Raw genomic sequence first — 27,899 nt, forward strand, 5'->3', positions numbered from 1 at the left:
ATGAGCTGTTAAAAATAATGCTTTGAGGAATTATAAAAATGAAATAAAAATAAACAGTAAAAATTAAATACCTGAGGGAAGTAACGTTTGATGTTTCCTCACTATGGTGGCAGCACCGGATGTGGACTGTGAGAAAATAAATGTGAAACTAAATGCATGCGAAGTCCAAGCAAAAGTACCATTCTGGCCACCTAAAGTCTGTTCTGCATGTCATTATTCCTGTATCTTCAATCATCCAGACACCAAAGAGACCTAGAGAGCACCTAGACAAATTACTGGATGCAGTCTCCTACAGAGGCTTTTGCAATATGCGCACGTACACTGTGGAAAAGCCTGCCTTTGGACAAACGTCTAAGGAAAAAAACACTAAAAGCTCCAAAATTGTTCTTCGTGTTATTGTGCGTGTCTTTGTGCAGTCTTGTTTTATTGTTTTTATGTATTTTTGTTCATTTATGTTCATTGCATAAGATGCATTTTTGTGCTTTGCTTGAAAAGGTGCTATACAAATAAAGGTTTCCTTACTTACATGCTCTGCTATTTCCATCCTGGCTTATACTTTTATCATAGCAACATTGCCTTATCAAACTCTCAGGTTTTACAGTGTCCTAGAGTTTATACTGCAAGAAGCAGCGAGGCCAAGAGGCCCAGCATAACACAGAAACAATGAAGGACCCTATTAATTCCCCTTGCTCCATTAGCCACAAGCTATTGCAGCATCTGGGAACGAAGAAGCAGAACTGAAAATAAGATCTCTGGCAACCCAAGTCAGATCTCAGTTAATGGATATCAGCCAATGGATCTCAGCCTCACTTCTGCATTTTGGCAACCCCCTCTGTGGCCCATTCATTCCGCACGTGTAGCACTGCAGACAATGGAGCTATTGCCCTTAGTTTGGAAGAGTTGCGGTTTCTTTATCCCAGCAGAATTGTTTCAAAGAAATACTGTCATGTAATTGTTCGAAAGAAGAACTGTTCACATGCAAACTGAAAGATAATATGACAGCTAAAGCCATAGTGGTGAACGGTTTGCCTGAAATACACCAGGGATGTTGCCAGTCGCAAGCAAACGAGTTTCTACCCCGTTATCTCGTTTCTATGCACTTGTTCAATGGACTGTAATTTCATTTGACATAAAAGCTTAAACTTATGGTAGGCAAAAACAGAACTGCCAAATCCATTTTCAAAATGTTTTCCAACCCTAAGACAGCTTGTTATAACTCACATCGATAAGCACAACAGAGAAAAGACCAGAACTCCATTTTAAACTATATAGCATAGCAAATGGTGGACTACAATAGTGAATATACAGCCTAACTTATCTGGAAGCAATTAATTTATTTTAACTTAACTAACTTTTAATATGACTACATTTTCACCCACTACAGTAACATCCATAGAGGAATGAACACAACAGGACGTGCACCAGCATGAATTCAGTTGAAGAAAGTACCAATGCAATTTTGATATATGAAATATTGTGCTGTAATTTTTACACATAATTTTGACACATACCTATATGAGATGTTCTGCACTTTTACTGTCAATTCTTAAGTTTATTGTACTTTAACATAATTCAAATGGATTTTCTAATATGTGATTTCTTGTCTTTCCCCTTCACTGAACAGCACCCCTGGCAGACTCACAGAAACTACACAAGTTTCTTTTTAAGGCATTTATTCATGAAATACACACTTTAATTTTTCAACAAAAGCGTTCATAAAATTGTAAGAAACTCCAGCCAAGTTTTAAACTAAAACTCCTTTATATGTAGCCATGGAAACCTTTTTTTATTACATGTGCAATAAATAATCATAATACAATTAATGAAGAAAAAAAAATGGCACATTAAGTGCCAAGGATTTACCGCAAAGGAATCAACAAAAGGCTGAAAATGAATAAGAAAAAATAGTGTGATCTGAGCCTCACAGGCAGCCATAGAATCTATGTGGTGAGGACTGAAAAGACTCTATTAGTGACCTGAGCACCTGACAGAAAGAAAAGCAGAAATGGAGTTTCTAGAGCTGAAACCAGAAACCATCTGAGAGATGTATATTGCACATTATTCCTCCTCGCAAACACAATGAATCACCCAACCTAAAATGAGAGGTTTTTGCAGTTCTAACCTTATCGCAGGAGTACTACAGACATTTTGGGCAATAATGTAGACATAATTTCACCTCCACTAACAGAACTAAAGGTGATATCACACGCAGAAAGATGGGAAGGAAAGTAGATGGGTTGACATTTTTTTCATTTTTAAGTCCTGTGCATGTTCAAAAGGGGGAAATGAATACACAAAAGGACAGCGACTTTCTTGACATTTCATATCAAAACAGGCTACTGTAGGACTCTACAGTATAAATAAATAATATTTTAAAAACAAAGTTTGGACAAAAACAAAAAATAACAGTATATATGGCTCATTGGGAGGTGCCACTGTGAAGGTTGGTTCCTGAAAATCACTCTGTATTAATGAAATAAATTCAAACCCACAGCTATCTGAAGGACACACAGATTCAAAAGCACTCTTGCCTTTCACAAATTTCCACAGGTGGGTGTGGTGGTGACTGACGTCAAAACCATCAACTGATCAGCTGTTCTGAGACACCTAGCAACCACCAATCACCAACCAATTGTTCCTCATTTTTCCATCAGTGTAACCATGGAAATGTGGTTAAAATGCAGTCCTAGCAGTGAGGCATACTGGGGAAGGATGTGCTGGTGACTGGCCTCACAGTGCCTCCATCTGAAGGATTATCTAGCTACTCTCACTCCTCGTCTCTCTCTCACACTCACACCCACCCTCCAAAAGAAAATCCATGTTCATTTGTTTTCAACACAGCACACACACATACAGCTCAAGCTACTGAAAGTTCAGAGACAAGAGAAAACATTACAACCTAGAACAAAACTATCACAATTTAAAAGCCCATTCAAGACTGGGAGGGCCCTGCCTTTGAAGTTTTTGACCAATGGACAGAGGTCACCCTTTGGGTGGATAGGGACTCTTCTCAGTGAGACGGGCCCAAATGCAAAAGACGATTCCTGAACAAAATCACAGTCGAAACCTTGACTTGAGGACAGGGTACTCCAGTCTGAGCATCACTGAGCAAAGCAGTCTCCTCATGATTCCAAGGCCAAGCAGTTGGCTCACCACTGAAAGCAGCAGAGTCTGGCCATCATTATCTCCCTCTTGGCTCTATCCAGGTCTGACTGGAGCTCAGAGCATGCAGGGCAACGGTGTGGGCCTTGGGTAAGCCTCTTACAGCCTGCCCATCAGGTGCAGCAGCCCCCGTCTCAACGCAGCCCAGATAAGACGAAGGAAACGCGGGCCTGCGCAAATACTCGGCAGCCGTCCTCCAAGGGCGAGGCGTGGCTCAACCGAACCTTGTGTTGAGCCTTGGAACCGGATAAAACCGTCTTAACGGTTAGATATTTTCTCACATCTGACCAATGGTGAGCAAAAGCTCAGATGATGAGAAGTGAATGGAGATTGGAACCACGCTTAGATCCAGTGAAGTGAGCCAAGAGTGGGAATGTTGACTCCATGTGGAAAAGCTCTGTAATTAAGCTTGGTATCGTGAGCGTCACTGTGGATAGAGCAGCCCTGACATTTCTGTTTTACTGTTCTTCCTGTTCTGATTCCATAACTCACAAGGACAACAAAAAAACAAACCAAAAAAAAAACAAAAAAAACCCAACACAAAATAAAACAGAGACATCTGTTTCAGACAGGCTGGAGAAAAGAGCTTTACAAAATTCAAGAGCACCAAACACGTCAAAAAAGCGAGAAAAACGACAAAAAATACAAATACTTTTTACCATTCACCGCTGATCTGCACCATGGTAAGGGTTCTTTTTTATATATATACCAAATGTATAAAATGTTAGCACCATTTATCAGCTCAGAAGAAAGACAGACCCCACCAGCCTTCACCATGGCAAACGACACAGGAAGAAAAGCCACCTCAGTCCTGGTCCATGAACCACTTGCCACAATTCCTGAACTGTACTCACACAAGATAAAATAAAAGTCCAGGTGGGAAAAGCACTAAATAAAACCATTTAACACATATTTGTTCCACTATGGACCATTCTTGAGTACACACTGTGGTAAACTGGTGGTCGCCAGTAATGAATACTAGTCATTTACAACTTGAAGTGACCCGCATACACATGAACAAGACTCACTGGAAATGAAGAACAGCTGCAGAAATGTGCGGCTTTGTTCATAAATAAACCAAATGTGACAGGCTCAAAAACCAAAAACCCATGTTAGAATGACATTAAGCAAAACTTGTGCTTAAAAAAAGTAAAGCATAAATGTTTCTTCAGTATGTACTGAAATATTTCACATTATAAGACATCAAGAAAGGTAATTGTATCCATAGAAGGTAATTACATCCAGAATTAAGGGATACACGTTACAGGCAAGAGGTTTGATGCACGATTGTAGTATTAAAACACAAAATAAGATGAAGACTCATGTATTAACGCACAAAAAACTCTGAGAACCAAATAAAATGAGATTTGGTCAAGCTGGTTTTGGCATTTACCCGTGTCAAAGTAGACAGATATGAAGAGCTACGAGACCTCATTTGTTCTACTTTGTTGTCTATCAAGTTGTTTGCATGCCAAAAAAGGAGGCAAGAGTTTAGTAAAAATTAGTTAAATATTTTAATATCAAAAACTTTCACCTTGATTATCTCTTCACTGAGGACTTGATCGTGAGAAAACAGCAAGTTTCAATGCAGAGAGCCCTTTAAAACGTGCTTGTGATATCAGGCAAAACACATCCGTCAGTGAAAGCCATGAACTTCGACAGCGAAGTCCAAATATAATGGATCAACTCTATACCTTGAGCGAGGGCTCCGGCTTACAAGGAATAAAACAATTATGCTAAATCTTTTATTTGCGAAACCTCAAAAAGAAGGATGGCGGCTACCCACAGCGTCTGGTTATTCGGTGCTCTTCCTCATTCGGTTCTGCTAAGGTCAAAGGCGTGACCTCACCACTTTGCCTTCCACACAGCTTGCCATACAAAATAAACATGAAGCCTGAAGGGTGTTCTTAAGCCTTTGGCACTAAAGGTAGCGAAACAAAAGAGGTGCACCGCACGTACGGATGGCCATATGGGCTACATTCTTTCTGTAGAGGAGAGGGCTACTAAAGCGTCCATGTAGGCCTAAATGTTTATGTTCTTTCATGTTAATGAGTGATAAAGCCTATGTATTGCATATATGATTCTACATCTGGGTGAAGGAAACCTCAGGGGATAGATGCAGGGATAGGTACATTTCTGTGCTGCGTTATGTTCATGTCCAGAGACACTATGGAATTTTATTTTCATTTAAAACATTTAATATAGCAACCCTACTTGTTCCAGAACAAGCTAGTGTTTCTCCTTTTTTTTTTTTAATGCTGGCAGCTTGTTCATTTGAAGTGTGATTACATTTTACATGACTAATATGCCTTAAGTTAACGATTCATCATTACACAATTTTAATGGTTCTGCAGTGCCTAATTAACAACATGGGAGAATGGTTTAAAAGCACTTCGTCATTTCAAAATTGCTTCTGATTTAGATCACTGCCATTTTCCCCACACTTAGACACTGAAATATCCCCTTCAATTATACAAAAGAGCACAAGTTTTTGTGTTGAGTGAGATATGGTGCCCCACTGAGAAAGGACCTATTCTGATAAAATATGACTACGTAATTCATTTGGATTCTCTGTGTCCCTCTGCTGTCACACATCTGCAGACAAACACACAAGCCTTCTAAACAGTCTCAGTTTACCATTCAATCTTTCTCTGTGTCTGTCCATCCATATCTCTCACGCATGCACACTCACTCATACAATTCATCTATCAACTCTTATTTCTCTTGCGTTGCTGTAACAATTTGTATGTACAATACTTGTAAATAGAACATAAATTACTACACAAAAATTTGTCTATTCACAATTCCACTTTCAGTGACTCAATAAGAGGGAAAAAAAATGCTCTGAGACGATTCACAACTCGTATGCGCAGGAACCAACTGTCGTATACTTATACTTTCTGTGCTCCCAAGTCTGTGTTGAGCTGTTGACCTGAAAGAGAGTGGACAGTGAAGAGCTCCTCCTCCCCCAGAGAGCAGCCTGGGTGTCCAAACGGAGCCACCTTCCTGCCTGCTGCTGGATCTGGGAGAGAGGACGCCGTCCGTAGAAAATCGCTTCGTTTTCTGTCGTTTGCGTTGTTTATTTGTTGCTTGCGTGTAAACAGAGCACCATTAGTGTCTTAGGTCCATGCCTTATTTCTGTACAAAAGTATAAATATATGTTTTCTCTTGGTTGTTCACATATCTAGGACGTAGCGGACGAACAGTGAGGGTAAAGCGTGGCTGTTTTGCAGAACCCCCAGCGTAGCAGGAACTGAGCTGGTGCGAGTTTTGTCTGTTGGCTCGTGTCTGGTGCGAGCGACCCCTGGGAGCGGGGTCTGTTTGGTGTGGCCATTGATAGTCTCTGCTTAAACAGTCTGCGGCCCAGACCTGGACCGCTGGGCCAAAACAACCATCCTGTCCGGCTACAGCAAATCCATTTTGGGTCTGTAATGCAGGAGGAGGGGGGATTTCTGCAACAGAGACAACATATCAGCACACATGCACGCACAGGTGCACACACACACACACACACATACATACAAGCACAGGCTTGACTGAAAACAGCCAGCGGAAGGTCGGTAGGCAGTCTTAGCGTTGCCATTCTTCAGATCCATTTTTTGTCAATGCTCTTTAAAGGTTATGCATCTAATTACAGCTAGAACCCATAGAAGGGCAAATGGAAAAAGGCAATATTTGCTCTGTGCAACAAGCTCAACGTCACTCTTGCCTATGGACACTGCTCACCGGAGTTGATTGCACAAAGAACATGGAGAATGATTAGTGAGAAAGTTCTTATCATGAATCCTAAAAGCAAGCTTTAGAATGAAAATTGCATCCTACATCTCATCAATAAATAAATAAAATAATCCAAATTATTAAATGAATAAATAATCCAAAAAGTCTGCAGAGAGTAAATCTCTTGATCTGTAAATCCATGATGAAACCTGCTCAGCAATGAACAAGTTCAACTCAGGCCTCTTAATAAACCCACGAAAGTAGTGGTGGTGCATTTCTTCCATCTGCTGATCAAGAGAGTCTGTCTCGTCTCGCACCTCAAAGCAGATAATTTAGATATTTACCTTAAATCTCCATCTCGTCACCACAACAAACTTTAAGGTGTGGTCCTTGCCCAAGATTTCTTCATTGCATAAAATGTCCAGCTGCAAGCAGAGCACAGAGGTCGCTCACTGAACATAAAGAAGACATGATGTGATAGCAGCTGTGACCGTTCGCTCAGCAACGTTGAGCTGTTTGCTTTTAGTAATTAAATTAATTTATTATGACTTTTAGAATTACCAATTAATGCAGACCAACCATCCCTGTCTAGTATGCGTTCCTCACCATCAAATCTTATTAAAAACCACTGGGGGCAACAGGTATAAACACAAAAAAGAGGATAGCACATGGCTCAGGAACATTTGTGGCACAGAATCCGCTTTAGCACTGGAATGTGGCTTTAACCTGTGTTCAATAAACTGCTTCTACCAGACAGCAAGATTTTATTTTTTTTAATGCCTTCGTGGGAATACGCTTGAGAATAAACACTTCCATTCCCCTCTCAGGTCACTGAGCACTGATACTGCAGTGGTCGGTCTGAGGGTGTGTGAGGGGGTGTGTGTGTGTATGTGTGTGTGTGTGTGTGTGTGTGTGTGTGTGTGTGTGTGTGTGTGTGCGTGCGCACTTTTTGGATATGAGAGTGTATGACCCAGGCCAGTGAGGAAATGCCGAACAGCATCACCACAGCACCCCCTGCTGGCAGAGGGGTGCAACCTGCATGAAGCAGCTATTCTTGGCACTGAAGCACCTTACACCATCTTCGAGGTGGAAACAACTGCCAGGCAGAACAAACGGAAAGACCAGAGGTATAATGAATGCAACAAAAAGGCTACAGCAACTTGGATTATGTCTTTCTTTCACCATTGTTCTATTACCTTAATTTTATCCACTGTACTGCAATGCAATTATCACAGAACTACAATGTCTTTGCTCCTTCGTTTGGTAGGGAAACTGCGGCACGGGCCTGTGCTATTTTGGACTGGTGGGACTTCATTAAGCTTGGCAGCAACAATGTCTACATACTCAGTAAAGAAGAAAAGGCGTCTGACAGTTATATTGTGTGAAGCAGGTTTCAGATGGATACATGTGGCATGACGCCCACAGGCTTTTCACAGCAAAAAGGGAAGGAAAGAAGGATAACGGAACACCAACGATGATCAGCTCTGCCCCAAACTCGTGTAACCGTGGTAACATGCTCCCAACAGGCAGCTTGATACATGACAGAACGCAAATCATATTACCAGAGCTTCTGCTGCTCTGAACGCGTTTACGTTTATGGCATTTGATGCTTTCTTTTATCCAAAGCGACTTACAATTATGGCTGAATATTTGAGCAATTTGAGCAATATTTGACTTGCTCAGGGGCCCAACAGTGGTAGTGGTGGGACTTGTACTGGCAAGCTTCTGATTACTAGTCAAGTACCTTAACCACTGAGCTACCACTGCCCTCTCATGAGTGCGAAAAGCTTATAAGGGGAAGTACACTTGTGTGGCAAAGCTCGGTCCGTCTGTGTGGCTTTTGACTATGCTAGCAAGACAGAGAGGGAAGACCGGCGTCAGCTGATACACGATCATTTGTCACTGTAGCAGCCAAAGTTAATAAGGTGAGTTCATAAAAGGGGTGTGCCTTCACACTAGACATGTGTTGAGGGCCAGAGTGGCAAACGGAGCTAGCCAGGGGCCTGACAGGTCCTACCTCGTTAAAGGAGGTCAGGTTGAGCTTCTTGGCAATGAATTTCTTGAGGTGGAGGACAGTAGCCTGAGCTGAGCAGCGGATCCATTTCCGTTTCAGGCCACGGAGCTTACTGCTGTTGCACTCCAGACAGATGCTCACCTGAGACGGGAGAGAGAGACCGACCGAAACATGTAAGGGAGAACACACAAACGCAGACACGACTGAAGAACCATTAAGTCTTAGCTTTACACAGGTTACTAGGTGTCATTTTAAAAAGTGATCGAGCAAATCTTGGCCAAAACACATCACACCAATCACACCGCTTTTGTACACCAAGCGGATATTATGTACCAGAGAAAAACATCGACCTCATTACAGTTCATCTAATTAGCATCAGTTCACATCCCTTCCCCAGACATACCCACACTGCAGGTTGATGCCCAGTATGTGCCTGTGTGTTTGGGCCCCCATACACCCACTGCAGCTCAAGCACCACCGTGCGTGTATCTGTGTGCACCCACACCGACTGCAGGATGATGTCCAGCGCACACACGCACGCACGCACGCACGCACGCACATGCAGCTTCTGGGCTCATCTGGAGGAACTGTCTAGATTTGGTTTATAAATGTTAAATGCAAGTCCATTTTAAGGTCAGTGAACAGGAAGGCAGGGAGTGCAGCTGGCCAGGAAGTGGGGGGTGACAGCACAGCCCCCCAGGCCGGCACTATTAGAGATAGAGCACCTCCAGGGACTTGTGCCATTAGCGTGGGAGAAAGTGAAATATGACTATGTGCTCACATTCGTGCACGTGTGCTTGCATGTGTAAGGGTGTGTGTGAGTGGTGTCATTACTGGGTCATTACTGCACAGCCAGGACAGTTATAATTGACACAAACAGTCACACAAATGACTAATGCAGTACTTGCTCGAGCCAATTACACGTTCAGATCAAAGCAACAGAGACCTGGCATTCATTTCCAACTGGGCCTAAAAAAAAATAAAATAAAACCAAAACAAAACCTGAGCTTTACCACAGATTTGATCATCCTTACTGCCCTAAATCTAATTAATATAATGGAATAATATGGAGGCATGAACTTATCATACACATATTGTATGAATGTTAAGCATATAAATTTAAACACTGCGTGAGTCCTCACATGCCGTATTATGAAAGCAAGTTCGTATTTGAGAGTTATAATTCAAAATGAACCACATCCCTAATTTCATATTAACAACTTTATAGTTTTAAACCATGACAAACTCATGAATCTCTACTTTATGGTAATGTTAGGGAATGAATGTTGATGAATGTTTCAAGGTCATATCTGGGAAACTAGTTATCCTGTAAGAGAGGAGATTTTCATTAGCAAATCGAACAATTATACATTACAGTCTCTGTTAAGTTGATAAGAAGATTGTGTACCCTCATTAAATCAGACTGTTCTATACATCAGTGAGAGTTACTGGTTATGCTGTTCTTGCTGGTGATGCCTGACCCGAGTTGGCAGGCCCAGGTCACAGTATGTAAGGTTGATTTGCAGGCACAGACACCACGCCTTCTTAAGCATTCTAGTGATACACACCCACCCACCATTCGAGCCACGTTCACCAAATGGTGTGTTTTCTCCCTCTGAATCCTCAAAATGCTGCTCCTCTTCCTCTGCTGTCTGACACGTATTCAGGACTAATTCACTACCTCCAAGCACTGCTCTCCCCACACACAATCCCCAGGAACGACATACTTGTTCATACAGCTTGTTTCTGCTGAATACATGTAGAAGGGGCATGTGCGCACACACAACTCCCATCCAAAATGCACTGCTACCCAAAACACGCACACACGCAGCCACCACTGATATAAAAAGACAAACATACTGTCACCCACATCACAGAATCCATTTGCTATTTTTGTAGCCTAAAAGAACTGCAGTTTCCCCTACACGCAGTACACTGTAGTCACGCACGTCCTCTGCTCACGGTTCAGAAGAGGTCAGGTGCAGCTGCTGGTACAAACTTTCCACCCCTTAGCAAAGCGAGCTAACCCCTGCCTGCTCTCCACAGCGGACATGCGATACGGTGTCAGCCGGGCTGGCCTTTGAAGTAGAGTGCAGAGCATAAATACGAAGCCCCTGCACCCCGATGCCCAGCCCTGCCAAATTAACTACACCCAGCTGCAGCGCAGCGGGTGGAGGTGAATACAAAGCAGCGCCCCACCCGAGTCAGCGAGTGACGGCGCGCTGCATCGCTCTTCTGACACCCTTTGGCTCTGGGAAGGTAAAGAAGGGTGTTTCTCTCTTATAGTGCCGCGTACAAATTAACGTGTGAAAGAAGACATCGATAATGCCCCAGTTACTCAGGGGGGAGGGGAGAATGAGATTTGTGAATGCCTTCTGGGTAAACAGTAACTCAGGAGTAATTCATACAGCCTAGAACGAACTGACAACGGCAATAAAGAAACCCTTGACTATAGTACAGGAAGATCAGAGAGAGAGAGAGAGAGAGAGATCCCACATGCGTGTGTGTTTCTTGACACTTGCCTGTTCATCACTGCGATGGTAATCGTTGTCCTCCTCTGGTTTTTCATCACGTCCTTCCTTACTGGCAGCATCCTCTGACTTCACGTCACCTGGTTTTGGGAACAGAAACACTCACAGGCTGAGACACGGAGAGTATTTGTTTATAATGGCTGTAACTCCATTCTGGCCCCCTGGAGCAGGCCAATTCATGGACCATAATCAGCCATCCATCTGTGGCGGTTCCTGTTCCATGCTTTGCCAGCCAGCTTTACTGGGAGACAAGTGCAGGGGAACTGGCATATGCAGTCAAACTCAAAACGAAGTGGCAGTCGTGTGCACAGATCAAGCTTTTGTAAACAGACAAGAAAAGGCGGAAGAGTGAACTGGGGTCTGAATCTGGAGGGAGGAAGCGGATCGACTTTAATTAAATAGACTTCAAAATGTTTAGCGCTGTTCAGTCTGAAACATACCAGTTGTAATATTGCAGGTGCATGTTTGGGACCCTTGCATCTCTGCATTTCTAATCGATTCCCGAGCCTCTGATAAATGTTTTGATTCATCTATAATTCAGTGGAGCATTTTCGTCCATTTATTATTCATTGCCTGCTAAGCCCTGAAACCTTACACTGAGCAAGTGCAGTAGGTGACGGCTGTAAACAATAACGCCGACTCCACTCTGACAGTTTCCTCATTAAAAAGACTGGGTGCTGGAACATTAATCAGAGCGCCACCGCCTTCCAACACCAACCCCCTAAACACAATTATGTCCAACTGATTCCCCGTTGTCTAGAAAACAAGACTGGGCCTAATCAATGGGAACAAGCTCAGGGGTGACTGCTGTTCTGGGGCCAGGGACAAAGACAGGTTAATCGGCCGGAAGGACGTTCCTGGTTCTCGGAGACGGATGCAGACAGGACAAACCTGTGAGGGGTGACACTCGGGGCACCACAGATGAAAGGATGCCAGCGTCACACAAGAGGTGGGAAGGGATGCTCTTTACAAGAAGTCGAGGAGAAATTTCAGCACGCAAAAGTCAGCCTCGGATTCCTGTGCTGGACCACTTCGTGTCTTCGTTCCTGGAGAAGCTCCAACCTCCCGCTCAACCGCTTGCAGCAGAAGGGCAGTTGAGCAAGAGCAGGCTAACCTGAAACTCACTGGCTGTGCAGCTGAGAAAGGATGAGGAACAGATTTCTTGTCCAATAAGTCTGGCAAGGAGGACGGAAAGGCTTGTTCTGGGCCACTTTCTCCGTCAGGCTGAGCAGCTGTGGCAAGGACAGGTTTCGTAGAAGCCACCACACCTCCCTTAGCCTGAAACTGGTCTGGTTATCAGCACAGTGATTCCAGCAACGCAGTTACCAAAGTCATTTGGAGAGAAGCAGGTGAACCATCATCTTGTTGGTAAAGTAGTAACAGCAAAAAAAACTAGGCCACACTAAATTCAGTGTCATGCAATCTTTGTCCCTATTCTTGCTGAGATGTGCGCATGTATGGAATCCAGAACAACCTGAAATTTTTTTTAAACAACTTTTTTTTGCGTTATTAGAGCGGTTTTTTGGGGGCCATTCTTTTAAGCTTGTACAAGCGATTTTAAAATATGTATTTGAAACAATCTTTTGGTTACAAGTTTAGAGTATGCAAGTCTGTCAGCATTCATAGACATAGCCTGGTCTTGAAAGACTTGAAATAACTGCCCAGAGGCGTTGCCAAGTCTATGGCATCTCTACATTAAAAGTAATTCGAGTGTCACTTCATATTAACTAATAAGTTAGTAAGTTAACAATACGTAAGTAAGTTTCCATGTGATCTGATCTTGTTGGTTACATGAATCTCAAGTGAAATACCACACATACAATGGCATAAGTTAGCTGTTACTTACACCGAGGAATATTACGCTGATGTTGCATCTGGGCGATTTAGCTAACATAATTGCATCTACTGCATTGCTCATGGGCATTAAAAAGTAGAGCGAAGTGCTACAGACCAACATCTAACATGAAAGCCTTCCTACTTTTTAGTGCCCATGAGGAAGTGCTTCTAAATATGACCCCAAATCCTACACTTCCCACATCCAGCCGAGCCATACTTCTGCGTTTCCCAAGGCACTGTTTATCATGGCTCCGTTTTCAAGATTGCCTCCTTCTATACAACATGCCAAAGGTGCAGGCTTGTGATTGGTCATTTTGCGTGGCAGTCGATTTTTCTTTTCCTTCAATAGCAGACAGTCCTTGATCACATTAAGTGGAGAAAAGCACCAGACTCTGCCTAGACAGTCTGGCAGTACGAGAGTAAGAGCACAATTACAGCATCCTCTGGGTCAGCCATGTCACTTCCTGCCACAGTATTCAGGAAATCAAAGCAAGCAGCTGCCCAGTGGCTTAAAAATTTGCACTCCATCCACCCTCTCCCCCTCTCCCTATTCTTCTTCTTGGAGGAAGCCAGAGCACAGGACAAACCTGTGGATCAGTGCAGTGCTTAAACGAACTCTTACTGCGAGGTGCAGGGCTGCCAAGCGTATTGCGGCAGTGGGGAGTAAAAGACTACTTTCACTTCCATTTGAGCCTTAATTACCAAAATCAGGCTTGCATGCTGGGCCAGTGATGAAGGCTGTGGTTTTGGTGCACCAATGGATGACCATCCACGTAACCCAGAGTGCACCAATCAGAGTGCACGCACTGTGGAACAAAGGCGCCCTGCTCTCATGTGGCTAACTTACCTGGTAACACGTGGGTGGACACAGTCCCAGAGAGAATATCTGATTTCCTCAAAACTGTAATTATTGATTTATTAGGAATTTAGGTTTTGCTCTTATGCTTACTCCCAACTGGATTATACCAACTAAGGGTGAGGGTGGGACTTACCATTACGCTGAGAGTCCAGGTGTGGTTTCATGTTGCACAGTTCTCCTTTGATGTCCCCTGGTACCTCCATGCCCAGCTTCTGATAGAAATCTCTCTGCTTTTTCAACTCCGCTACAAAGAGCAATATTTAGAAAATAACTTTGAAATGTCAGTCTTGGCCATCCAAGACATCTCCATGTAGATATAAGGGTCATTTCCATTAGAGCCTCAAGTGGTTTACCAGACAGACATTCATATAGTTGTTAAGTACACCACAGAACATAAACTTCTATTTGGGACAGTGAACCTGACAGTCATGTTTTGTGTGTGTGTGTGTGTGTGTGTGTGTGTGGCCCAGAAAATAAATTAAAAAAAAGAAACAAACATTTTAAAATCACCAACCTTCTTGCAGTCCTGGCACCAATTTGTAGACAATGTCTTGCATTGTTCTATCATGGCTAGGAGAGAGAAGGATAGATTTGACACAGTGGCAGGTACGTGAGCATGAAACCAGAGAACATGCTGCCATGTGGGACATTAAACACAACAGGATGTTGTTACCTTAGGCTCTCATTTTATCTGTGAGATAAAACAAGTATTTAAAAAATTTAGTTGATTTGTGACTGAAATATGTCACACCTCAATTAATGATGTCATGCGTTTGTGCCTCCGTTTTTTCATGCAAGTCTATATAAATACTTCAGTCCATCCAGGCTTATGCGAATGAATTCTGAACTGAACATCTGTGGTCTTGGTCTGTCCCTGCATGTCTGAGATTGCAGAATCTTTGGAGCGACTGATTGTGCCGAAGCAAAACCACTGAGCGTGTGCGGACTTGCCCCGCCCCGCCACCTGATACCATGGCCTGCCTCAGAGACCCGGTTACCTTGCTGGAAAGCGCTGTGGCACCAAGTCCCTTTGGTTAGTAATCAGTATGGTACCAGCAGATTGCTCTAACAGAACGAGAAGTAACAGCAAGTGACAGCAACGCAGCCATCCCTGGTCCAGCATGCCTTTCCAATGCCATTATGGCATTGGCATCCACAGACAGGAAGCTGTCGGATCCGGCATCAACACTCAGAAACACTTTACCATCATGGATAATAATGAAACATTGCGACCATGTAAACAAAGCTCCCCTGAGAAGCACTTCTGCTGCTCCTGGGTGGATTTTGATTATCAGCACGCATGCGCACGCACACACGCACACGCACACACACACACACACACACACACACACACACACACACGTGAGCGAATAGCTGATCAGCATCCCAGAGCTGCCTGCTGTGCAGTGCTGTCCACCGTTAGCTCATCTGCCCCCCCACGGGTGAGGGACAGACCGTGTCCCTGGGGCGCAGCCAAAGAGACCACCTGTTCCCCCCCGCCTGCGGCCCACAGGGGGAGGCAGAGGCTCAATTAAACACCACTGTACTCCAGTAGTGGGGGGTAAGGAGGTGACTGGCATTTACAGAGATGATCAACAAACTCTGTGTGTGTGTGTGTGTGTGTGTGTGTGTGTGTGTGTGTGTAATCAGGCTCAGTAAGCTAAAGCAGGTTTAACCCACAGGCATTCAGCATTTGTTCATCAGTGAACAAACTGCACAGGTGCACAATACAGATAGGTTAAAAGGTCTGGTCAGATTATTTATGCGCTGTCCATAGGGACTCTTCCCTCTACCCAGCTGTCAGGCCTGAGTGCACAGAATTGTGCAAAATGCCCAGGGCGACACAGCCTGCACAGTGAACGTTTAATGTGCATGCAAAGTGCTTTTCACCAGCACGTGAATGCTACCAAACTGCAGTTTAATGGCAATTATGAAACAACTGGCAACCGATCCAAAAAGTCGAGTCATTAATCAGACAGTAATGCACAAAAGCCACCAGCGTATGTAGACCGGCAGCTCTGCCAGAGAAGACCGTGGTGGTGCTGTAAGTGTCCCTTACTGACTGATCTCAACAGAGCGCACGGAGGCGATCGAGTCACGACGCCATTGATATGCGACGAATTTAGCAAAAGATCAAAATGAACATCCCAGATCAGTAGGAAGGATAAACCCAAGGGCCTGTGAGCAGCGTTGGCTTGAACAGAATCATGCCGCCTTCCCACTGCATGCTTGCGTGCACAGTGCTGCAGGGGCCGTCCTCGCTGTGCGTGTGAAAATCTCACCAAAATGGCAAACAGTGAGAAATGCAGAGTGAGAGAGAGAAGAGGAAGGGAAGGTGGGAGAGAGAGGGAGGAAGGTGGGAGAGAGAGGGAGGGAGAGAGAGAAAGAGAGAGAGCAAAGGGGGGGAAAATTAGAGGACTACATCCCTCACTGCCATTTTAATCAGTGTGCAAGTATTTGGTTAGTTTTACAGACTTTTTGTGGTGCGTGTCTCTCCCTCGAGTCGGAGTAGCTGGGTGCTCTCACTAACCTTGCCATAGTGCTATATAAAGCACACCATACACACACTCAGAGGACAGAAAGTAGCGAAGAGTTCCAGTCCGAACAGGCACAAGTCAGTGAGCAATGGCCCTTCTGGGCTGTATGCTGCCTAGAGGCGTGTGTGCGTGTGGGGTGGGTCTTGTCTGGCTGCTGCAGTGAACACTCACCCGATATACTGCAGTGGGTGGCTCTGGTGAATGACAATCCTACATGTGGGACATGTGTTATTCTCCTCCAGGTACTTCACTAAACAGCTCCTGCAGACTGCAGAGACAGCACACGTCGGAGAGCGCTAGCACAATGCATAAGTTATATAAAACACACACTAGTTTATGTTGCAATACATATATAAAACCATCACACTGGAGTTAAGAGTGAAAGAATGATGTGTGGCTTCATTCTACGTATTGACTGATTCTTCTGACACTGCTATTATTCAGCAAGAGTAAGGAGGGTAACGTAAAACAACATTCCGTTGATTTCTTTCACGACGGAAGCTGCAGTGATTGAAACTCCTGTACACGTCTGATCAAAGCTATTCTGTCATATTCCACCCGCACAAGCCATGAGTGGCACAAGGCTGCCCTCTACTGTTCAATGTTAGTAGTGCTCGTGTGAAACGGTAAACGAAAAGCAGGAGGAAACGTGACTCTGGTATTTACAGACTTGATTGTATAAAACAAACGAGGAGCCATCTCAGTTGCTTCTAACAGCAGAATACCGCTGAGGTAGAATAAGGGAAATGTATTTTTACATTTTACTTTCAGATTTTCCTACTTAAATACGAAGTCGAAAAACTGCACACTGTTTTTACACAGATATATAAATTACATAAATGACAATAACTAGTTAAAATCTTCTGCAGGCCAATTGAGCAAACAAGTGCATGTGTTGGTTGGCAATTGTGTGTGTGTGTGTGTGTGTGTGCGTGCGTGCGCACGTGCGCGCGTGTACTCACAGGTATGTAAGCACTCGGTGACAGTGGTAGCATCGATCAGGTACCCCTCACACAGGCGACATGTAATGTGGGCATTGATGTCCCACAGTTTGATCTTTCTTGTAAGCATCTCGGGGTTCTGAGTCACAAGCAGTAAAACAGAGCACATGAAATGAACCAAAAATAAGCATAGACTATTACTACAAAAAATAACCGCTTATTGCAAAAAACGCCTTTCATAGCTATATGCATTCCCTTTACTAATAAAATAGGTGTAGATAATTCTCAAAGACCTAAGGAGGTCTTCCAGTGGAGGAGCTGGTTTTGAAGGTGGTGTACAGTAAAAAGACAGTCATTCGTGACATTTATGCCTTCAGTCAGTGTTCAGTATTCCTGAGCAAGTCCACATTCAGCAGTGAGACTGCAGTTTGCGCGCCAGGCATGCTGTGTGCTGCAACAGTTGGTGCTGCAGCCAAAAACAGGAGGAAATAACCCAGTACTTGAGCAAACAGGCATGTCTCAATACGCCAGCGCAGCTCATCTGCTTTTCTGCCTTCTAGCTAAAAATAACAGCCTTTTGTGATGAAGTATGGAAATGCACTGCTTCTTTCTCCAAATTAACACAAAGAAGACTAGAAGAGTCTTTGTCAGGAAAATATAAAACAAAAATGGTATCTTTTAAAGCTTTTTGTTTCAAATATTTCAGTCTGAGCACACAGGGAGATCTTTGGTAAAGGTGCCCTAACCAACTCTTTTAAATTTCCCTTCCAAGTCAACTTTGACTGTGTGATGGGCCAAATAGCAGGTCCCAGCATGGAATTCTCACCAGCAGGAGCGACTCTAACAGCTATGGCAAAGCGCCTTTTCCAAACCACCATGACGCTCATTTCTCATTACCATGCACCATTCCATAAGCCTGGCCAGGGAATAACACTTCCTTTATTACAATCTCACCAAGAGTCAAGAGAATCCGTCTTTTTACAGATTATTATTTAGAGCATCCAGTAGACCAAGGTGAGATTAGGCAGAGCTCTCACACACAGAACTCTGCCACCCCACATTCAGCGTCACTGGCACACTGTGAGTGTGTGGCAATTCCATACACACGTCAGCCACTTTATTAAGTATCCATTGCAAGTACCCGGTTGGAGCCCCTTTTGCCTTCAGAAGATTCAACAAGGTGGTGGAAACATTCCTCAGAGATTCTGGTCCATATTGACATGATAACATCACACAGTTGCTGGAGCACTGTCAGCTGCAAAGCCATGATATGACTCTCCTGATCCACCACATCCCAAAAGGTGCTCTGTTGGATTGAAATCTGGGAACTGTGGAGGCCATCTGAGTACAGTGAACTCACTGTCATGTTCAAGAAACCAGACTGTGATGATCTGATCTTTGTGATGCGGCGCATGGAAGTAATTACTGCTGGAAGTAATCATCAGAAGATGGGCACACTGTGGTCATAAAGGGATGGACATGGTCAGCAACAACACTCAGATAGGCTGTGGAGTTTACATGATGTTGGTATTAGGGGAGGCAAAGCATGCCAAGAAAATATCCCCCACACCACCATCAGAACTGTTGAGGCTGGATGAATCCATGCTTTCATGTTGTTCTGAATTCTGATCCTACCATCCGAATGTCACAGAACAAGCAATGTTTGTCCAATTTTCTATTGTCCAATTTTGGTGAGTCCGTGTCCATTGTAACCTCAGTTGCCTGTTCTTAGCTAACAGGAGTGGCACACGACATGGTCTTCTGTAGCTCATTTGCTTCAAAGTTCAACGTGATGTGCGATGAGAGATTCTCTTCTGAATACCTTGGTTGTAACGAGTGTTTTTTTGTGTTACTGTTGCCTTTCTAACAGCTCAAACCCGTCTGGCCATTCTCCTCTGACCTCTGGCATCAACAAGGAATTTTCGCCCAGAGAACTGGATATTTTCTCTTATTCGGACCATCCTCTGTACACCCTAGAGATGGTGGTGCATAAAACTCCCAGTAGATCAGCAGTTTCTGATATACTCAAACCGGCACGTCTAGCACAACCAACCATATCACAACCAAAGTCAACAATCAACTTTCTTCTCGATTTTGATATTCGGTCTGAAGCTCAGCAGGTTTTCATGACCATGTCTACATGCCTAAACGCACCGAGCGGCTGCCATGTGAGTCGCTGAATAGATACTCATGTTAACGAGCAGTTGTGTGGATGGAAACGTACGTTTTAACTTACCCCTAATGCTGCCATGTGTCTACTGCAGAGAGAGGGGCAGCCAGGCTTCTTCTAGGAGATGGAGGCTGGCATTAATGCTTCATCCTGTTCTGCTGCTCACACACCTGCAGAGGAAACACACAGGACAATGCGGGACTCAGTCAAAGGCAATGCAGGACAGGAGGAAAGACATGTCGTGGAACATGTCATAGCTTCTGCAGCCAGACGCCTTTGAACACAAAGTTTTGATAAAGGCAGCACTGGTGTGCAAAACTGCTCATGAGAGAGAGAGAGTGAGAACACTACCAATTCATAAGGTCGGTCATTTTGTGCTCAAAATGGGGCTTTAAATTCAGCACTATAGAGGAACTGAATCTTCAAAAAATTCAAGTCTTGGGGAAATAATCAGAAAATTCACGTACAGTATATAACATTTATCATATCCTAATCCTTTATCACAACTAAACAGCATATTGTTCATTTTGCTTTCAGTGAAAAACTTGAGTCTTTCTTCAGCAGAGAGATGTTTTATTCTGAAAAGTGAGAGGTTTTTTTTATTCCTGTCAAAGGAACGTCATGTTCATTCTTGATGAATTCATGTTAAGTTGTGATTCCTTGTCAGTCCAGGTGAGGGCACTGTTAAGCCATTCTGGCTGGAGAAGACTAGAAATGTGTCCGCTTCACTTGGGTATCACACTTATGATCTCAAGGGCATAGACAGTCTTACAACAAACAAATTAACTGAACTTCAATGTCCGACACCCCCCCCCCCCCTTCACTAATAAAATGTATAGTGTGAAATAATTTGTACAAAAAAACGTATGTATTTTTGCTGATGTTTGTTCTAAAGACTATTATTGCTATGGAATGATTCATACCTGATTGTAAGATTATCCATAGAAACCTCTGAGCAATTTACACATCACATTCAGCAAAAGAGAGTCTGGAAGCCAAAACACAACCAACAAAACATCAAATCGGCACTGGACAGACAGACACAGGGGGCCTGCCTCCTTTGCTTTGGATTTTTTGTGAGAGCCAAAGCACACTCCTCCGTAAGGCACAGGACCGTGAGACACCAAGCAGTTGTGTTTCTGAACATACCCCCCACACAACACGCACACTGTTTAGCTATCAAAAACCCATCTTACCAGGTCCACACAGAGAGCGTAAGCCGGCCACCATCATTGCTAGCGTCTGCCCACTGGCCTGTGAAATCACTTCACTTAGTCCATGGGGATGTAGGCCAACTAGGGACATATTACTAAGCTGATGTGGGCAGTCCAGAGAACAGCACAAGGGAGAGAAGAAAAAAAATTCCCTGGAGAATCAGCCAAAGCCTCCAGTGAGCCTCAATGGTGTTGGAGCCGCCTAATAACGTTATGCTAGCGCATAAAGAACAGTACCATTTGCTTACTAAATGGCTTGGCAGATTGTGCAACCAAGAAGTTACTGAAAGCCAAGTCTTTAAGACCAACTATGTGAGCAGAGGATTATCTTTCAGAGGTTTGGTCTTGCCAAGGTGACTTGCAGGAGTAGGAGCTGCGTTTATTACTTCACTGCATAAAAAAAAGATTTCAACAAGGAAACACAGAAATTACACCCAGTTAACTTAACCGTAAACTGAAAATTAATTCATTTGTTGCATAGGGTTTAGGCCCATTTCATAAAAATTGTATGTTTTTGAATCATGATGTTTGCATAGACCTACATGGGAAAATACATCATCCCCGTCTTAAAGGACCACTTTCTAGGACTCCTCACATCAGGTGTACTGGGTTAACAAAATGACCCAGTCTAGGTTCGAGAGCTCTGCTGTGAGGGCTGGATCCTGGACACTGTCTTTGTGGAACTGAGTAGTGGGTGGCAGTTGCTCACACCCCACGCAGGGGAAGTAAACATGGCTCTGTGTGCGTGAAAATAACTCACTTCCCCAAATTCCATCACAAGGTTCCTGTCTGCACTGGTGATCTAATTACATGAAAACCGAGGCTAGCTGCTTTCATGAAAACTGAGGCTAGTTTCAAAAAAAGCTCAGACTCTCAAATAGTAGGACTTCCCAATGGGGCCCAATGGGGCCCAATGCGGCCAACAAAAGATATTTTCAGAGGTCCACTGGACAGCATCCATTAGCTCACAGTACTGAAAAGCAGAGGTATACAGCCAATTCCAGAGTACACAACTACACACAGACATTGTTAGTGTGTGAGCACCCTTTTGCCCTCTCCGTTTTTGTTAAGGAACAGTCGTTTGCATAGTATCTCTGCGGATGCCTCATGTCACCGTGAGCACTTGGTATCTGTAAAAATGGAAGCCTTTCATGCAGGCTTTTTCAGAATGTTCAAGCACTGCTTTCTCAGACAAAGTAGCTTACTGGTAACCACAACAGCTAATGCACAATGCGGTGTGAACATAAAAGCATGAACAGTTTTCTGATGTGGACAAATTAAATTAAAATCAAGGACTGATAAATAAGGTACATCTGTCAAAGACCTGCAAAGCAACATGGAGCACTCATTAGGTATATTTGAGATTAGCTGGTGTGGACACAGAGCACTTGTTTACTTCCTGGAAGGCCTGGGTTTGAGAATGAGCATGTCTGATGCCCTCAGCCTTTGATATAGATGCACAAAGCAATTTTCTCTGATTTGACTGAGTACTCATTTGCTAAGTGCCCTACATAGGAGACTTTAGAATATCTTATTGCAATATTGAAGCCAGTACTGTGAGAACCATAAAGTGTTTTTAACTTTGGCAGTTCCAACAAGTCCAACCTGTTATCTAAATATTACATTCTCAATATTAAGCTTCCCCCACCGCTCCGGATACATACTGGACAAACAAACTTAAGTGCACTGGTCAACCTAATCAATGCACTACTCAACCTAATCAGAACCTAACCAGCAAACCTAATCTCAGGCGGAGCGCATGATACTACCCTTGCGCAAAGAGCCAAAGTTTATGAATGAGACAGTGACTTCATCCTGACTCTGACGAGGACAGCCAGCACAGGTGGACAGAAAGAGGCATCACACTGCAAGTACGCGCCTCGTCACCCAGAAGGATACGTGAGTGGGCGCTCACAGGAGAAGCCCTTATATCACCCCTGGCTAGTCCTCCAGAGGGAATGCGATCTCTCCGTAGGGCATGTGTACCGCTATGCTCCCATACCTAGCACTCAAAGCGTAGACTGCGCCATGCTGGCGCAGACGAGGGCCCGCTGTGAACGGGCAGGGGCCGCGGGGCAGCCCCAGGGCAGCAGCGGAGCGACAGCCACCACGGACTGCACAGAGCCCTCCTGTAATGAGGGCTAATGAGAGCACTGGGCTCAGACGACCTCACAGAGGGGAGACTGCCTCTCACACGCCAGGCTCACATGCAAGCCTGGAGATAAAATAAACTAAACAGTAGGCGGTTGATCTGAAAGCACAGATAACTGATCCTGGGAAACAGACAGTCCACAAAAACGCAGCAGAATGAGACAGAAGGGGTTGTTTAAGGCTTTGAGATGCAGTGCAGTCTTTAAAATCAGCGTCAGAATTCAGAGTATCAAATTAACAAGGCCATTGGGTAACTGGACCTCTAAAAATGACAGGGGACTTAAATAAGATCAAATAAGCAAAATAAGCTGGTCTTTGGTTCAGAGGAGGCAAGTTAATTAGCTCAGAATCAGCAACTTGCCAAATGGACAAACAGCAGAGATAATCTCGCTGCTTGCTTCACCGCCAGAATACCAGCACATGCACTCATGCAAACTCTATTTGACACAGTGATAATGACACCAGGTCAGCAGGCTATGAATGTGACATCTGTTACACTAGCCCACTAATCAGTCTATCACAAACTCCTGACTAATGGTCAAACCGTACAAGTCACATAGTCCACTCAAATGTTTCTCATTAAACTGCTTTAATGTTCAAAAGGCATCTGCAGAGCAGAGAAACATCAAACCAGTAAGGAGGGAAAAATAACTGGTCAAAACTGAAAGTAACATGCAACAGAGCCAGTCCCTCCCCCCCCAAAATGCTGCCCAGAGTCATGGCTGTGAGGGCTCGGAGAACCAGTTGCTCTCATCAGATATCGCACAGCCAAGCTGAGAACAGGAAGAGGACAATCTCCTCTTGCATTAGCAGACTTGGCAGTAATCACCACCCCATAATTTATTACATCAGCAAACCACAGTAACCAAAGACATTACTGTTACTGAAAACAATGGTAGGCCTTTACAATGTGAATGTACTTCAAGGCTGATAATTTTGCTACTACAGTTTATCCTTTGGGGAAGAGCCCCTCGAATCTGCACACCCCAGCTCTCTTATTTCAGTGCTACATTTACAGACAACTCAACACTGTGGGCCATCACTTGAACCAGTTACAAGCATCCAGGTGTGTTATGACAATCCTTATTCATTATCTTAAAAGAGGCTATGAAATCCTTTATATGCAGAGTTCAGAAAAGACAAGGGAATTCTTCAGTACCCGTTTTTGCCATTTCAAAAACAACACACACTGACTGTGACTGTGAGGGTAGGCCATTTAAAATAAAACACACACAGAGCACTTAAGTCAAGTGTGTTTGCACTCATGGCAATCCATTAATATCCCACAACAGTATCTTCCATTCTGATAAGCCCCACCATACATAACTGACCTTTGAACCCTTTCCAGGGCCAAGCATGGCATTTACTTTACTACATACCTTATACCAATGCAACTGTGGTATCTGATCATCTTTATGTCTAGTGTTTCTTGCCCCTGTGCCTAGTATGTTTACTCCTAATGTTACTTATATCTATATGGGAAATAGGTTGTTGAGATGTGCATTGTGCCTTGTGGTTTTATCTCATAGATGTCAATAATGATGGTACACTCATGTACTGTCAAGGACGTAGTCTGTTGAGCTTAAAAGTCCTCTATCGGACAAGTACCAGCAAATCCATTATATCTGATTCTGATCTTATGTTCTCGTGTGTATATTGTTTGTCTTGTATATAATCTGTATAATGTATATTGTATTGTTTGTACACCATCTGTATTGCTTGAGAGTAACCAACAGCCACAACCAAATTCCTTGTGTGTGTTAGCATACTTGGCCAATAAAACCAATTATATTGTCACCGGTTTCAGCATGTGTTAAACAGCCCGGGCAGGAACTTTTCAAATACAACTGAAACTATCAGTAGCAATCAGCAGTAGCCAGCGCCTCACATGCATTGCGTTTACACCCCTCTGCAAGGATGGCATGTAGTCTAAATCGAAGAGCTCCGAGTCGACTAAGGACAAGTAAAGCAGTGAATACCAGCAGAGTCTATCACACAAACCATTCTACAGTTTAACACAACATGTAATACAGAAATACAAATGGAAGCATGCAGTGTCCAACGCTTTGGAATGCTACGAATGGATATGACTGACCTACATTTCAGTGGAACAGAACGCCACCTGTGTCTTTACCCCAGGGCACAATAAGTACATGGTTTAATCAGTAGTGTGTCACAAGCACAACCAATATCAGAGATCATTACAAGAGACTGGACTTTCTTTTGGCAGTAATGAAGGATCAAATCACTTACCTTACCATCTGACAGCACAGACCATGTTTGTGTCATAAGATAATACAACCCTGGAACCTGTGTGAATCTACTCTGGAACCTACAAATAAGATGGCAAAATCAATGCTTTACGCACGCTGTCAACACCTGCAGGACCCACAGCAGAGGAAGAGGTCCACAGCAGTTGAGCAGCACACTGTAGAAAACACACTGCTTTGTAGCAGATGCCACCACTAATGAGTGTGTCTTCTCAATATGAAGAAACATTAATATGCCACTGAAATAAGTAGCTAGGAATGTGAAATATGAATCGGTAACAATACTCGGTATCGTGACTCCGGCTCAGCCTTTGAAATTGCACTGTCTCCTGTGGTCCCAGACGAATTCTTTGCATCAGACTCACTTCAGTGGTGTTTGCTAGCCTGTTTCATTGGTTAAGTGAACTAATATGCTAACCATTGTCCTAAGTACATTCAGCCAAGTCTAACTTCAGTAAACCTCAGAAAAATCATATGCATGTAAAAACAATTTTGGCTGAACTAAGCCCAAGGTCTGGGCTTTATTTCAGTTTAAAAAAAAAAAAAAAAAAAAAAAAAAAGGCCCCCAAACACATGTGGACATGAAGGCATTCAGTCAGCAACAGCTGGGTCACACTTCACAAGAACATTTTTGTATAATTTGCTTTGTTTTCAAAGCTTTCACTCGATCAGCGAGAATGGCTGCCTGCATTGCTTAATGTCTGACCACAAGCTTTACCCGTTTGAGAACTTGCTTTTCTAGACTCGCACTGAAAACACAGGCTGCACTGGCAGCTTTGTCTCAACGGAAAACCTTTTAGCTGCTGCCAGCAATGCGAAGGTGGCAGAAACACAACAAAACACAGGCCCCACCGAGTGTATATTTTCAAACTGGCTTTTTAACTTAATGTGAGTTTCGCACATCATATGAGGAGAAGAAAGCCATGCCTGATTACAGAATTTGATTACAGCATGCTATAATATCCAAATGTAGTTTAGTTCACAGTGATAATGCAGACCTTTCTTCTGTCATTTCTGACTCATTCATACTCTCCTACATGACAAAGGACAGTCAAACTAGAACACTGAGTAATGATCTGAACAAGCACAACTGACAGCCTAGCAGAATTTTTCCTAATTCTGCCAGTCCTATCCTGAAATACACTTGGCAGAATCGGGAGCCATTGAGAACTCTCAATCTTCCATAATAAACAAAATGGTAAAAATTCAGTTTACAGAAAACTAGTGCTCATCATTAAACATTTTTGGTAAAATTTACACAGATGACAACTTTTGCTTTTAGTCATTTCTGATTTGTTAAGCAACATTGCCTACTACAATCAGCCATCGATGCTTGAGAGCAACGGCTCCAGTGTGTCTGGCCAAGTGACCAATTTGTCTCTTGTTCCATCTTCAAACCTTAACATATTGTATATATAATGAGCTAAACCAATCCAAATCAATCATATTCATGTTCCATTTGGCATCACACTCAGCATTGTGGCTTTAATGGATCTCGGGTATTTGGTCAAAACATTTAAGAAACAGGTAACGCTAATTGATCAAACGCGAATCACACTCCAAATTTATATCTAACGATCACGATCAAGTGAAGTTGAAACTGCGCTAAAACTGGGGCTTTTGATGGGATTAGGGTGATAGAATATCATAGCCATTCATAGCTGACTGTTTTGATCTACAAGTCAGTAGCAAAGACCGATTAATGATGTGGCCTCCAGCCAATCTTCGGGGCTGACAACTTAATATTGCAGTTCACCGACTCAGTAAGGTTTGTTTGGCTCTTTTCTGTAAATCGTTGGATACATCATTCCATGACGGTCTCTCAATCATGGGAGCAAGCCTGACATGTTGGGTCCAGTTGCTTTGCGAAGGATCAGGTTAGCACATGCTGCGGGGACAGAATCGGGTCTTTATGTTTTAACTTTCTTTTGTCCTGATTCAATGTAAGGATTCGATGGCCTAAGCACATTCATGCGAGGCAAATCTAAACTTTTAAAGCCTAAAAGTGGCTTATGGTGGTGGACTGACGGTTTTTTCAATAACATTCCAGGCTAAAGGAAAAAGAGAACTGGTTTCCCGAACCAAACAACACACGTAATGCAAAAGGACAAGCCATGCACGGGAAACCCGCACGACGGCACATTTAATGCGTTTCTACGAAACTCCTGCCGCACAAAATTACACTTTTTCTTCGGTAAAAGACAACCCCAGTAAGAAACGGCAGGGCCCGGCGTCGCCATACACCGCACGACCACATAGGCACACGTATAACAACACGTATAGCATGCATAGCTTCAAGCGGAAAGAAACAAGACAATAAATGAACATTCCTCGATTGAAGCTTAAAACCTGTCGGAAGATGTATTCATGCATTAGTGTGCAAGGATCAATTCAAGGTAAATTAACTAACCTGTTTATGAATAAAGCTCTCCGTTTGATATTGGGCTGAATCCGAGTTAAATCCACTATCAGTAAAACAAAGAGGCGAAAATGCCCG

General features: G+C 43.5%; 1 protein-coding gene across 2 annotated transcripts; it reads right to left on the bottom strand.

Moving 5' to 3' along the window:
- Positions 1-1,673: 1,673 nt before the first annotated feature.
- Positions 1,674-27,897, bottom strand: LOC113577157 (polycomb group RING finger protein 3). 2 transcript variants are annotated; one of them, XM_027009645.2, is made up of 10 exons: positions 27,813-27,897; positions 19,834-19,937; positions 17,619-17,736; positions 16,828-16,924; positions 14,634-14,689; positions 14,253-14,363; positions 11,416-11,504; positions 8,897-9,034; positions 7,224-7,304; positions 1,674-6,614 (listed from the first exon to the last, which is right to left on the bottom strand). In XM_027009645.2, the coding sequence occupies exons 2-10, from the start codon at positions 19,846-19,848 to the stop codon at positions 6,567-6,569; spliced, it is 753 nt and encodes a 250-aa protein (XP_026865446.1). In that variant the 5' UTR covers positions 19,849-19,937; positions 27,813-27,897; the 3' UTR covers positions 1,674-6,566. The 2 variants fall into 2 exon arrangements, with proteins under 2 accessions (XP_026865446.1, XP_026865447.1); XM_027009646.2 differs by having other exon boundaries at positions 19,822-19,937.
- Between the last annotated feature and the right edge of the window lie 2 nt (positions 27,898-27,899).

Source organism: Electrophorus electricus, chromosome 2 (genome assembly GCF_013358815.1).
Source record: "Electrophorus electricus isolate fEleEle1 chromosome 2, fEleEle1.pri, whole genome shotgun sequence".
NCBI lineage: Eukaryota > Metazoa > Chordata > Actinopteri > Gymnotiformes > Gymnotidae > Electrophorus > Electrophorus electricus.

What these genes read in the sequence shown, in the direction of transcription:
- LOC113577157 (XM_027009645.2), bottom strand. An exon ending in CACCCACTGCAGTATATCGG is followed by an intron (nt 14,690 to 16,827) that starts GTGAGTGTTCAC and finishes TCTCTCTCCTAG; the next exon opens with CCATGATAGAACAATGCAAG. An exon ending in ACCTGACCTCCTTTAACGAG is followed by an intron (nt 7,305 to 8,896) that starts GTAGGACCTGTC and finishes CTCTGCTTGCAG; the next exon opens with CTGGACATTTTATGCAATGA.